The sequence below is a fragment of the Sinocyclocheilus anshuiensis genome, unplaced genomic scaffold, assembly GCF_001515605.1.
Source record: "Sinocyclocheilus anshuiensis isolate Anshui unplaced genomic scaffold, SAMN03320099.WGS_v1.1 scaffold647, whole genome shotgun sequence".
Taxonomy (NCBI): Eukaryota; Metazoa; Chordata; class Actinopteri; order Cypriniformes; family Cyprinidae; genus Sinocyclocheilus; species Sinocyclocheilus anshuiensis.
The window spans coordinates 515,333-527,262 of record NW_015552606.1 but is presented as its reverse complement, the minus strand read 5'-3'; the positions used below and the strand labels follow the sequence as shown (position 1 = coordinate 527,262).

The 11,930-nt window shown below is 37.3% G+C and overlaps 1 protein-coding gene across 2 annotated transcripts in view; it reads left to right on the top strand.

Annotated features, from left to right (window-relative positions):
• LOC107665873 (actin filament-associated protein 1-like) overlaps positions 1-11,930 on the top strand; it is a 60,685-nt gene that overhangs the window by 39,396 nt on the left and 9,359 nt on the right. For both annotated transcript variants that reach the window (XM_016456927.1, XM_016456926.1), the window contains exons 4-8: positions 4,293-4,401; positions 4,555-4,766; positions 5,570-5,749; positions 10,420-10,512; positions 11,162-11,237. In XM_016456927.1, the coding sequence (XP_016312413.1) occupies positions 4,293-4,401; positions 4,555-4,766; positions 5,570-5,749; positions 10,420-10,512; positions 11,162-11,237 (670 nt within the window). The remainder of the gene's footprint in view (positions 1-4,292; positions 4,402-4,554; positions 4,767-5,569; positions 5,750-10,419; positions 10,513-11,161; positions 11,238-11,930) is intronic.

Here is an 11,930-nt window from a genome sequence, read left to right as displayed (position 1 = left end):
CCCCCCCCCCCCCCAGCTCCCTTTTTAAGGAGGGTTAACCACAGTCTGGAATGCAATGACCTAATCTTTCATTGTGTCATGGACAAAAGGAGGAAAATGAATTATGATTCATGCACAACAATGCATTTTGTTCATTGCCATGGAAATACCAATACAGATGGTGATTTCTACCCCTCTGAACATCTTATTTTATAGCAAGATTATAGCAAGTGACAGTTTATATAGCCACTTCATTCGGGAAAATGAGCTTTCAGTTTTTCGGCTGTTTTTTTATGTGGGACTGCTGGAAAGTTTCTGCGAAGAACCAGTCGAGAATGAAAAGATTCTCCAAAACACATGGAAAACCATTTGTAGAGACACAAACCTCACAAAACTAACTCCACTGCATGAATGTGTGTGAAAGTAAGATTTAGTTGAGTCTTTGTGTATAAATAGTGTTTAAGTGTAGGCATGAATACATTGCATATCAAGGCAGCCAAACAAGGAAATGTGAAGGTTAAACGATTTAATTATTGTCGGACTTGAGTGCATTTTCCTGGCTGCCCTGTGCTGCAGTCCCAATACAATAGACCCAGACTGGCCCAGACGTCTGTTAACACGCACACTTATCACGGACCGCATAATAACACTATACACTATGTTATGAAGTGAAATGGTCTGGAAAGGAAGTGTGAAATGAAGTTTGAAGCTCATTTTTGAAATCTAGATCAAGTATTTACCTTTATACATAAGCACAGACATATTGATGGACTAGATTTTGCATCAATAGGTGGAAGTGTACTTTCTGTATGCTTCATACAGATTTCCAGCTCAGACCAGTGCTGGAACTATGCCTAAAAATATTTGACCGGCTCTGGTACGGAACGCTGCTTCAGCAAGACTCTTCATACTGCAGTTTTTGCCTGGAATTCTGTCCTCCCTCCGGGCTTAGATGCCCTGATGAACCGAAACCATAACAGGCAGTAACACAGCCGTCTTCTGTGTTTAGCTGAGCAGTTTATGGCTTGATGGGACGGAAGGAACTGATAAATAGTGCTTCTGTATTCAGTGAACTTTTTGACTGGAAATGACAACCATAAAAGAAAAACAGTTCTTTGCCCTTTTGGTTTTCCATATTTCATTGTTTTTTCCCCCCACTTTATTTCAACAATGTACACTACTGTTCAAAAGTTTGGGGGTCTGTATGATTTTATTTTTTTTTGTAATAATTCTGTTATGCTCACCAAGGCATAAAATATTTATGAATTAAATATTATTACAATCTAAATTAACTGATTTCTATTTTAATATCTTTTAAAATGTAATTTATTTAAGTTATGGCAAAGCTGAATTTTCAGCAGCCATTACTCCAGTCTTCATTACATCACATGATCTTTCAGAAATCATTATATGCTGATTTGGTGCTCAGGAAACATTTCTTATTTTTATCAGTGTTGAAAAAAGTTGTGTTGCTTAAAGGGTTAGTTCACCCCAAAATGAAAATTGGCGGAAGACGTAACTCGGGGGAGAAGAATTGTTGAATAATGTTATTTTTGTTTTCTTTGTGCTCAAAAAGTATTCTCATATTTTCGCACAACTGAAGTTGAGCCACTGATGTCACATGGACTGTTTTACCGATGTCCTTACTACGTTTCTGGAACTGGGAACATTACAGTTGCGTTGCTGTCTATGCAGGGTCTGAGAGCTCTCAGATTCCATCAAAAATATCTTAATTTGTGTTCTGAAGATGAACGAAGGTCTTACAGGTTTGGAACGTCATGAGGGTGAGTAATTAATGACAGAATTTTCATTTTTGGGTGAACTATACCTTTAAGGTTTTAGTATATATTTATATTATATCAAATATTTTTGATCCTTTTTTCTGTCAAAACAGCATTAAAAAAAAAAAAAAAAAATCTTTTATAAAATGTCTTTACTGTCACTTTTGATAAATTTAATGCATCCTTGCTGAATAAAATTATGAATTTCTTTAAAAAAAATCATACTGAGAGGAAGAAAGGAGAAGCCAAGTCTTGTTTTGGATGTACATTTATAGTAGGTTCACTCTTAACTACCCACAAAGATGAATAATAGTGTGTGGGGAAGTTTGCATGTTCTGGTCTTCATTATATCTAAAGCCAAGTTGTAATGACTAGCACTGAGATAAAGTATCCTCCTCTACCTTAGACGTCAAACACACCCTTCTCTCATGTGCCAGGAGGTCACACTAAAACATTACAGTTTCTATTGTAGTTTTGATTACAAATGTGAACAACAAAAACCATCAGGAACCAGCAGAGTACATAAATACTGAGTTCAGCCCAACACACAATCAATTTGATGCTGTTTTTGTTGCCAATATACTATGAGCTAATTTAGGCCATGCTGAAAAAGGCCATGCTGTTCTAGCACCGTCAATAGTCTAAAAAGCATTCAAGTGTGATATTTCTTGGTAATATCTGAACATAGAAGGTCTCATCACAGTTACTTCCTAAAGTGAAAATGCAGTAAAGCATTTAGCACCAGTGAAAGCGTGAGGAAACATCTTTTGTATTGTTGTTTCCCGTCTGTTTTAACTTTTCCCCTACAGTATATTTCCATGTCTTCTTGCAGTGTTTGTAATGTAAATAGTCGTTCATGTTCTGTGTTACTATTGTACCACATCGAGGTTACCATGGTGATAAAGTGTGCCAGGTGGCAACTGTGATCACTGGTCCTTTGGTCTCTTGAAATGTGTTCTTGAAATTCCCCCCACCTGAAAAGTACTGGAAAATAACAGTGCTTTCTGTGAGCTGAAATGAAAGAAAAAGAAATAAAGACAGACTTTCCATGAGTTAGAGGGGGGAAAAAAGGAAAATGAAAAGTGTTTATATGAGTTTGTCATCAACCATAAATATTTGCATGCAGCCTGGGAAATGAGGGAGACTCTGGAGGGCCTGTGTTGTCATGACGACACCAGGTTGTCACATGTGCTGCCAGCAGGGCCCAACCAACCAAGGCCCAAATCAGACGGACTTAAACACATTGTAACTCACACATGCATGCTCATTTGCGCTCATATACACACAGTCTCTCTTTCTCTTTTTCTCTCTTTCAAACAATCTGACTCGCACACTAATGAGGTTCTATAGTGTGCACATTGATTATAGACACCAGGGGCCTCGTGTAGAAAACTTTGTCCAGATTTTATCCTAAAAGTATGTGTAAAAGTATAGTATATTCATGTTGTAATTTTAATAAGAATGAAAATGCATATGCAGATATTTCGATTTTGTCTAATCTTCGTTTTTTCCTCCATATTTTTTTCCTCAGAATTTTATAATAATTTAATTATTATTATATATTTATATTTTATTTAATTATTTAATTATAGTTATTACACATTTATAATACTTTTCCTGCTTTCACTGACCTCATTCTAGTGCTTTCTAGGATTGCCTTCTCCACTAAAGATGCAATGCTTCCCTGCCCTAGCAATTGAGCCAAATGAAAGTCTTGGAAGGCAGTATAATTATGCCACCTACCTTTGGGTACAGTCTTGGCATTAGGAGATTGTCTATGGTGATGTAAAACGCTACCTGTGGAGGCAGCACACTAGATTTTGGAAGTGAATCTTAATTGCAGCAAACTAAATGAATGATAGACTGTTAGGTATTACCTTTATTTACTACTACAGTTGTTTTTGTTTAAATACAGATGGAGAAATCTGGCCAAATGACTTGCATTAGGTAAGAAGCCCACACTTCTACTGGTGTGCCTCCAGATGGGAATAAAGAACAGCAAATAGCCCTGAACTCTTTTTCCAGAACTTGCTGGCCAGCCTTATGATTCTCGTCTTTCTATTCTGTAGCTCACTCTGCTCTTGTTTCCTATTTTTGATTTCTTTGTGTTGTATTTTCACTTTCTTCTTTTTCTTTCTTCTACTTATCATGACCAGCTGCTCTTTTACCATAAAATTCTCTCTTTTTTTTTGACAGTTTTGTTTGTTAACATTCCCTTTTGACTCTTGCCACAGTTGTTGATATGTACGTCCTTGGTTGGTTCATATTGACCTCATTGTGATGTTAGAGATCGTAGTTCAGTATGAACAGTTGACCTCTAAGATGGACTTCAGATAAGATGGATGATGCCTCAGCTGTTTTGATATTGTTAGTTTTTGAGGATTCACAACTGCTAACATTCATTGGAGCCAGTGAAGCTGATATTTTTGTCCTCACATTTCTAGGAAAAGGAGGAACGAACACTCTCATCCAGGAGGCTGTATGACTGAGCTGACCACTTTCTCTCTCTTTCTCTTTCCCTCCGTCCCAAAGCCTCCAGACAACGGGCCTCCTCCCTTGCCGAGCTCCTCTCTTCCTGAAGGTTATTATGAGGAAGCCGTTCCGCTGGGCCCTGGGAAAGCACCAGAGTACATCACCTCTAGTAAGGACAGTCTTTAACACCACACTATTAATATGTTATACATTTTAGAGCTATGACAGTGATGTAGCTGCATCTGTGACCTAAGAATGGCCAGAACATTTTTGCATTCATTTCAATAAAATTCAATAATCAGAGTTCCAATTGTTTTCTCAGATTATGACTCGGATGCCATGAGTAGTTCATATGAGTCATACGATGAGGAAGAGGAGGATGGGAAGGGGCAGAAGATGCATCACCAGTGGCCATCTGAGGAGGCCTCCATGGACCTGGTGAAAGACGCACGTATCTGTGCATTCCTGTTGCGAAAGAAACGCTTTGGACAATGGACCAAACTGCTCTGTGTCATAAAGGACAACAAACTGTTGGTGAGCACACACACACACTCACAGAGATTGACAGGAGAAATGAGATAAAGACACTTAATTATATTTCAGGATGTCTCCTGTCAGCTGAAATTAAAAGATATCATTCATAAATCAGGGCCATAGAAATATAATCACTTTTTAATCAAAAGTGATTCAATGGCTCAATTTATTAATTAGTCAAATCAGTTAATTAGTCAAATAAATCTCATTCTAAGGTCTTATAGTGTGACATAATTCACATTTTCATAAATCAATCAGGAAATATTTGATTATTCTGAATATTTTAATGTAGTGAAACAATTTTCAACAACTGTTAATAGTATTTCCTGTATGTGGAGGCAAAGCTTACTTTAAGTTGCAATGATAGTACAGCATCTGGCACACTTTACCCCACCAAACTATTTTAGGAAAAATGCTTCATTTAATAATTAATGGTAAATGTTTAGCCTAACAATTTACATTTTTCTACATTAGTAATCATAATATCAGTTTTTAGCATAAAAATGCTAACTTTTTATATGCTTATCTGTTTTTTTCATGTGCATCTCATAATCACAGGAAGCTGTATATGTTGTGCCTAAATGTATTGTCACTTGATAAAAATGATGCACAGTTTACATAATTATGGACGTGAGACAGTTTACCCACTGTCACATCTTACCCCACTCTCCCATTGCCTCTATTCCTAAGCAGTTCTGCTTGACTTGACTCAGCTTATGTTGTAGTGCGTAAACAAAAAGATTTCAGAGGAAAATATTTATAAGCTAAGCAGCTTCCCTAATGTGTCTCTCTCTTTCTCTCAGTGCTACAAGTCTTCCAAAGACCAGACTCCACAGATGGAGCTCCTCCTGTTTGGCTGCAGCATCACACACATTCCCAAAGACGGCAAGAAAAAGAAGCATGAACTGAAGATCGTCCATCAGGGAGCTGATGCTCTGGTGCTTGCCGTACAGAGCAAAGAACAGGCCGAAGAGTGGCTAAAGGTAACCAGACAGCTCAAAAAGTGCTAGGCTCATATTCATATGATTGTGCTCAATGATGAAAATCTGGAGTAGCTTATTAGAAACCAGCTGTCGACCTGCAAGTTTTTCTGGTGAACCACACGGATATGCTCGTCTTTTCAGCACAGAAGTTAAACAAACCAGCAGTAGCAGTCCACAGGTCCAGCTGTTCAGTGTTTGTGTTCAGTTGGGTGTGTTGGGTTAAAAGCAGGTTGCCCTGTACATACTAAATACAGAACTATATATTACATCTTTGTTCTCGGGTGTCACATCAACATATTTAGATTATATCCGGCTACAGTTCATTTCAACTCCATGCGCAAGTCTTGTGTGAGCTTAAACTTTAAAAAGTGTTTCTTGGTTTAAGTTCAAAGGATTTTAATCTTAACGGCTCTGAAGATTGAGTTTGTTGATAACTTGTTACTTTGATAGTCTGTTCTACATCTATTTAAAGCTGTTTTCCTCCACATCTGGTTTTCACAAACATTGTGAACAGTGCCAGTGAAAGTGTCTGAGCTCTCGTGTGATGGATCTTTGAGTTTATAACCTGAAAGCAACTTATACAGCAGATAAATCATCAAAACCAGCTGCAGTCAATGGACGATTGATGGAAATTGCAGTTCCCTCATTACTGTCCATCACTCCTCTGGTGGCTCTGTTTATAAAGACATCACTCATTGCAACAGTGTCATTTATAAAGACAAAACAAAGAGAGAGATTTTCCTATTCTGTTACTATGTTTCCATATGGTAACGAGCTTCTCTTTATTGATTTGCGGGCAGGAAGGCACATGCAGTTAGCTGTACAGCACCTTCAAGTGGGTGTGTGGACATCAGACAAATATACAGATATACATACAGCGCGGGAAAGCAACAGCAGCTGTAATTGCTGTTTAGGAAGGGGGCAAAATTCTGTGCTGTTTGGTCAGGTGTCGTGTACTAAAAACATACTGGAGTAATTGATTTCTGCTTGGGATAAACAGAAACCACCCTTCCTCGAAGGGATTTGTTGTATTGTGTTTCAATCATGCACACACTGTACACCCAACCAGGGCCATCGCAAGGCGCGTGCGAGGCCCTGTGCAAAGTTGACGTGCGAGGCCCTCAGCAATTTTGTGTGTGGGAGGGGGTTGCTATAGTAACGAACGCAACTTTAACACGCATCTGATCGATTGTGATGCCGTGCTCACTGACATGCTTGAATCACAGTCACGCACACGCTCATAAGATCTACTGCATAATAATAATAATAATAATAAAGCAATTAAATAAGTAAATAAGAATGCTAAAATAAGTTCTAGGTTTGTAGTTATATATGAAGAGCTCAGATACAAAAGCCTCTAAGTGCCATCTAAAATTTCCTTCTAAAATAGTTATTTTCTCAGGCTCCTAACATAAACATGTTCAGTTATTTTACTTTAATGGGAAAGAAAATAAACTATCCATTGCCATTAAAGTGAAATTACTGAACCTACACATAGGAGCCTCATTTTAGCTCATTTTAGAAGAAAATTTCAAACTGCACTTTTGAAAACACTTTTTGAAAACAGAGGCTTTTGCATCTGAACTCTTCATATAAAGTAGTAATCAATTTACACTATTTGAAAATAATATTTTTTTTTTCAAATGTGCACATTCACTCTTATTCGTATGTCTAATAGTCGAAAACGCAAACGTCTCTTGTCACGTTCATTTATGATTTACATGAATCATGATCGCATATTTTCAATTAAAAACAGCAAAATTTCATAAAAAGTTGAGTAGTTTGCATTACTAGATAGTCTATTACTGTCGATCGCTGAACATTTCTATTGTAAAACAGTTGTCTAATAGAGTACTACTTACATCTTTCCACGAACTCTCATTGCGTTGTGACAGTGACAGTAAGACCTGCCTTCTTTGATTTGATTGGACATCTCGATCATTTTGACATTGACGAGTGCTGTTGGTCCACTGAAGCAGACCAGCCTAAAAGTTTTACTTTTAAAACTTTTTGTCATCCTAACAACAAACAGCTTTACTCATTCTTATACACAGTCTTATACTGTATATGAGCTATTTTAGTCTTTCATAGGACAAAATGGGTGGAAAAACTAATAAAAATTAGACATAAACGACATAAAATGCAGGCCAGGAGCGAGGCCCTCTAGAGGCGCGAGGCCCTGTGTGGTCGCACACTTGGCACAGCCCTTGCGACGGTACTGCACCCAACAACTCAATGGTGCGTAAGGACTCATTCCCAAAATGAAGCATGCTCTCTCTAACTTCAGTAATAACCTGGTAAATTATTTATTCCAAAGAAACTCGAATATTCCACTTTTTTTATTCTGCATCTAATGTCTCCCATATAATTATAATTTTCTAGGCCTGGAAAAATCATGAAAATCTTAAAAGTCTTGGGAAAGTTTAAAAATTTCTCTAGTCCAGTTTATTTATTTTTAAAATATTATTCAAGCTCCAATTAAAACTAAATCAAATAAATTATTGCAATTAGAAATTTGCTCTTTTTAAGTGCTTTAATCTTTTTTTTTCCAAAATATTTCCAAATTTTTCTTGTTAATGTCATTTTTTCTAGACATTAAATCATTAGTCACTAGATATTAGATCATTAATAACATAGTAAATAATCCACTGATTCTCTTTTAAATATTCACAAGATTAGTTTTTTTCAGAATGTGTTCAGTTTTGCTCTGCTTCAATAAAAATCTGTTTGTTTTTTTTTTTAAAGTGGAACTAAATTTTTTATGGGAGACAGTAGTATTAAATTAGTGGAATATTAGGTGACAAGGAAGCTTTTTTAAGCTTTAATGGAATACTTCATGTCTTCAAACAAAACTGAGGAACATTATAGAAGCCCAGAGGTGTCTGTGGCCCGTTAATGCTTTATCCGGTTTGCTAATGATTTATTTATGGAAAATGTTGACTTGTTGTTTTTCATTTTTAATTAGCTTTAGTGTTGTATCTCTCCACTGCATTGTTTTCCTCTTTGTTCTCTCTCTCTTCCAGTTTTTATTCGATTAGTTCTCTCCATGTAGCTCCTCTGTTCTGATCCTTTGGACAGGCCTGGGGAAATTCCACCTCCTGTCTTTCTTCTTCCCTTCGTTCTTCTTTCTTCTCTATTTTTGGTCATTTGACTCTCCTCTGCCCTTGGCGGGAATGGTAAGATATGGAGTGCATTTGTTCTCCTGTTAGTCTTTGTCTATTGTATCAATGAACGTGACCACTGTATAATGTTGAAAGTTTTATTCTTCTTGTCACTTCCTGCTTTCTGTTTCGTTGCATTTTATTAGCTAGTGAGTGTGTAGGTTTGTGTTTGTGTGCTGATTGGTGTGAAATTGTTAATTACTGCCCATGCTGAATGCTCGTCATTGGCTTTGCTTCTCTTCACTATCTATTGTGGCAGTTTTGCATTACAACTCAAAGTTTGAATGTCTACAAACATTTGTTTGACTTGTAACTTTGACTTTGGTTGTTGGATTTCATGCAGTAGTTCTCCATATTAATTCTTCATTTGAAAATATCAATTGCTAATGAGGGCACTTTAGCACAGCACAAAAGATTTTTTGACTGAGCGTATCCCAGAAACCCACTTTGCAGTCAAAGCCAAAGAGTGAGGCCACAGACTGCAATTTTCCCATGAGCCCAATTATGTAAACCGGTTGCCAAACCCCAACGTGCTGCGTCAAGTTACGATGCTCAGAGGAGCTCAACGAAAAGGATATTTGGTTATATATGGGTCTTTGGCATGGGGGCAGTTTGGGAAGGGGCTGTGTATGGTGTGTAAAGGTGAGCTTCTCTCTTTGTGATGGATCTCTGTGTCCATCTTGTTCACTCGACACCACTGGTTATGGGGTTTTTTGGATGTTACCCCCAGGTAATGTGAGGTCACACTTATATGTGGCGGCAAAGAGTCTGTGCAGTCTGGAGATCTCTGGATATCTCATTCACACAGAGCCACTGCACAGCGCATAGACAGCCACGAGAGCAATGACGCACGTAACAGCCTTCCAGCTGCACTTCCAACTGCATGTGACGTGCAGAATCCATTTGAGTGCATGTGCATGGCAGAACGTGGAGGTGGTGGAGAGTTTGTGGCATCTGTTTGACTGGGAGCAAAGAAAGTTTCAGACTATTCAAGGGTTCCCATGGAAAATAGAATACAATTTCTAAACCCGGAAAAATCGTGAAAATTAAAACAATCTAATAAAATAATAAAGTCTTGGAAAAGTCTTAAATTTTCAAATCATATTTTAAAACTATATATTGACCAAAAAATTGCTCTTTTTTTAATAGGTTTAAGAAAATTTCTCTAGTTAATGTCATTTGTTTTCTATTGCTTTCTACCTGTATTTATTAACGTAAAATATATATCAGCTAAATTGATCTTTCTGAGTGCAATAATTAAAAATATATATTTTTTTAATCTTAATTCCAGAAAAGTCATGAAATTAATTGAGCAAAAAGTGTGGGAACCCTGTTAAACATCATAAAAATAGCATTTTTTAATGCCACCATTTTTTTAGAAATTGATCAGTATTTCTTTATTTATAATAGAACAAGCATTCCCATTCATTTAAAAATGGGATATTGAGAAATATAGAATTTCTGCCTGTTATTTTGCACTTCAACTTTTTGTTCTGTGGTCTCTTTAAGGTGGTGAAGGAAGTCTGCTCTAATGGAAATGGAGTGGTGGACTGTGACGGAGCTGGTTCTGGTTCCCCAGTTCACAAAGCAGAGCTGGAAAAGGTGCGAATTCATAATTCTATTTATGTATAATACTTTGCATGTGTGGGTGTGGGTTTACTATGCCTGCAGAGTATGTTGGTCTACCTACATGCAGGTTTGTGAGACTGTGTGGTGGTTTGCATGCTTGCCAGCTTCACCACACCTCAGTACCCTGCACAGGCGCCTCCTATCTGTATTCCTGCACAGCTTGCTATGGATGTGTTCTGCTGACAAGGTTAAATAGGTGTGGGAGGAAATGTGATCTTATCATTTTTTAGAACACATTCTTTAATATGCAGTATGCTGTGACATTATTTTTCATGTTTCACTTGTTTATGTGTGTGTTCTGTTTTTAAGACAGATCTAAAGGGGGTTTAATGTCAAACCTCTTAAACTGGCATAGCATGCATGAGCCTAGTCTAATTATTCACACTTAATGCAAAACAGATGCGCTCCGAGTTTTGTTTGGGTAGACTGCAGAGGTGTGTGTATGCGCTTTAGTATTCTGTACTCTTTGTGTATGTATAATGTGTCTGTCTATAAACAATTTGTCATTAAATTTAACAATGAATCCACTGTTATTTGTGCCGTTCAGTGTTCACTCTCCTGCTAAAATGCATGTTTTCTCTGTAACTGCAAGCATACCTGTAACCTTACTCTTGTTTTGCAGAAGCTGTCCTGCGATCGACCCAGTTCAGATGGAGAGCCCTGTCATGAAAATGGCATCTCAGATGGCAAAGATCCAGGTGAGTCTTTATGTTCAGTCCTTTTTTTGGTCCATATCATTGGCGACGACAGTTGTAGAGTCCATGTAAAGGGAGAGTATTTTGTGTCATACACTGTAAAAACTGGTAAGAAGCTAATCTATCTATAGCTGTCTGTCTCTCTAAAATATGTGATTCAGTGTTTGATAGGTTTTGATTAGTATTTGATAAGTTGATTTAGTGATATTTAAATCATATTTTTAATCATTTGTCAGTTGTTTTTGACTGCTGAATTGTGCTTGGAAAACCTGTCAGTTACTAGCTAAAATCACTGTATTTAAAGGGGTCATATGATGTTGCTAAAAAGAACATTATTTTGTGTATTTGGTGTAATAAAATGTGTTTATGCGGTTTAAGGTTCAAAAAACACATTATTTTCCACATACTGTACTTTATTGTTTCTCCTCTATGCCCCGCCTTTCTGAAACGTGTCGATTTTTACAAAGCTCATCGTTCTGAAAAGCGAGGTGTGCTCTGATTGGCCAGCTATCCAGTGCGTTGTGATTGGCTGAATACCTCAAGCGTGTGACGGAAATATTACGCCCCTTACCATATTGTGATGCCCTGTCCGGCCGGAGCGACGAGACAAAAAAATTAAAACCCATTATAAGCGAGGCATTTGTTGCATCCAGTGGGGACATAATTACGGATTATAATGACTTATACTGTCTTTTT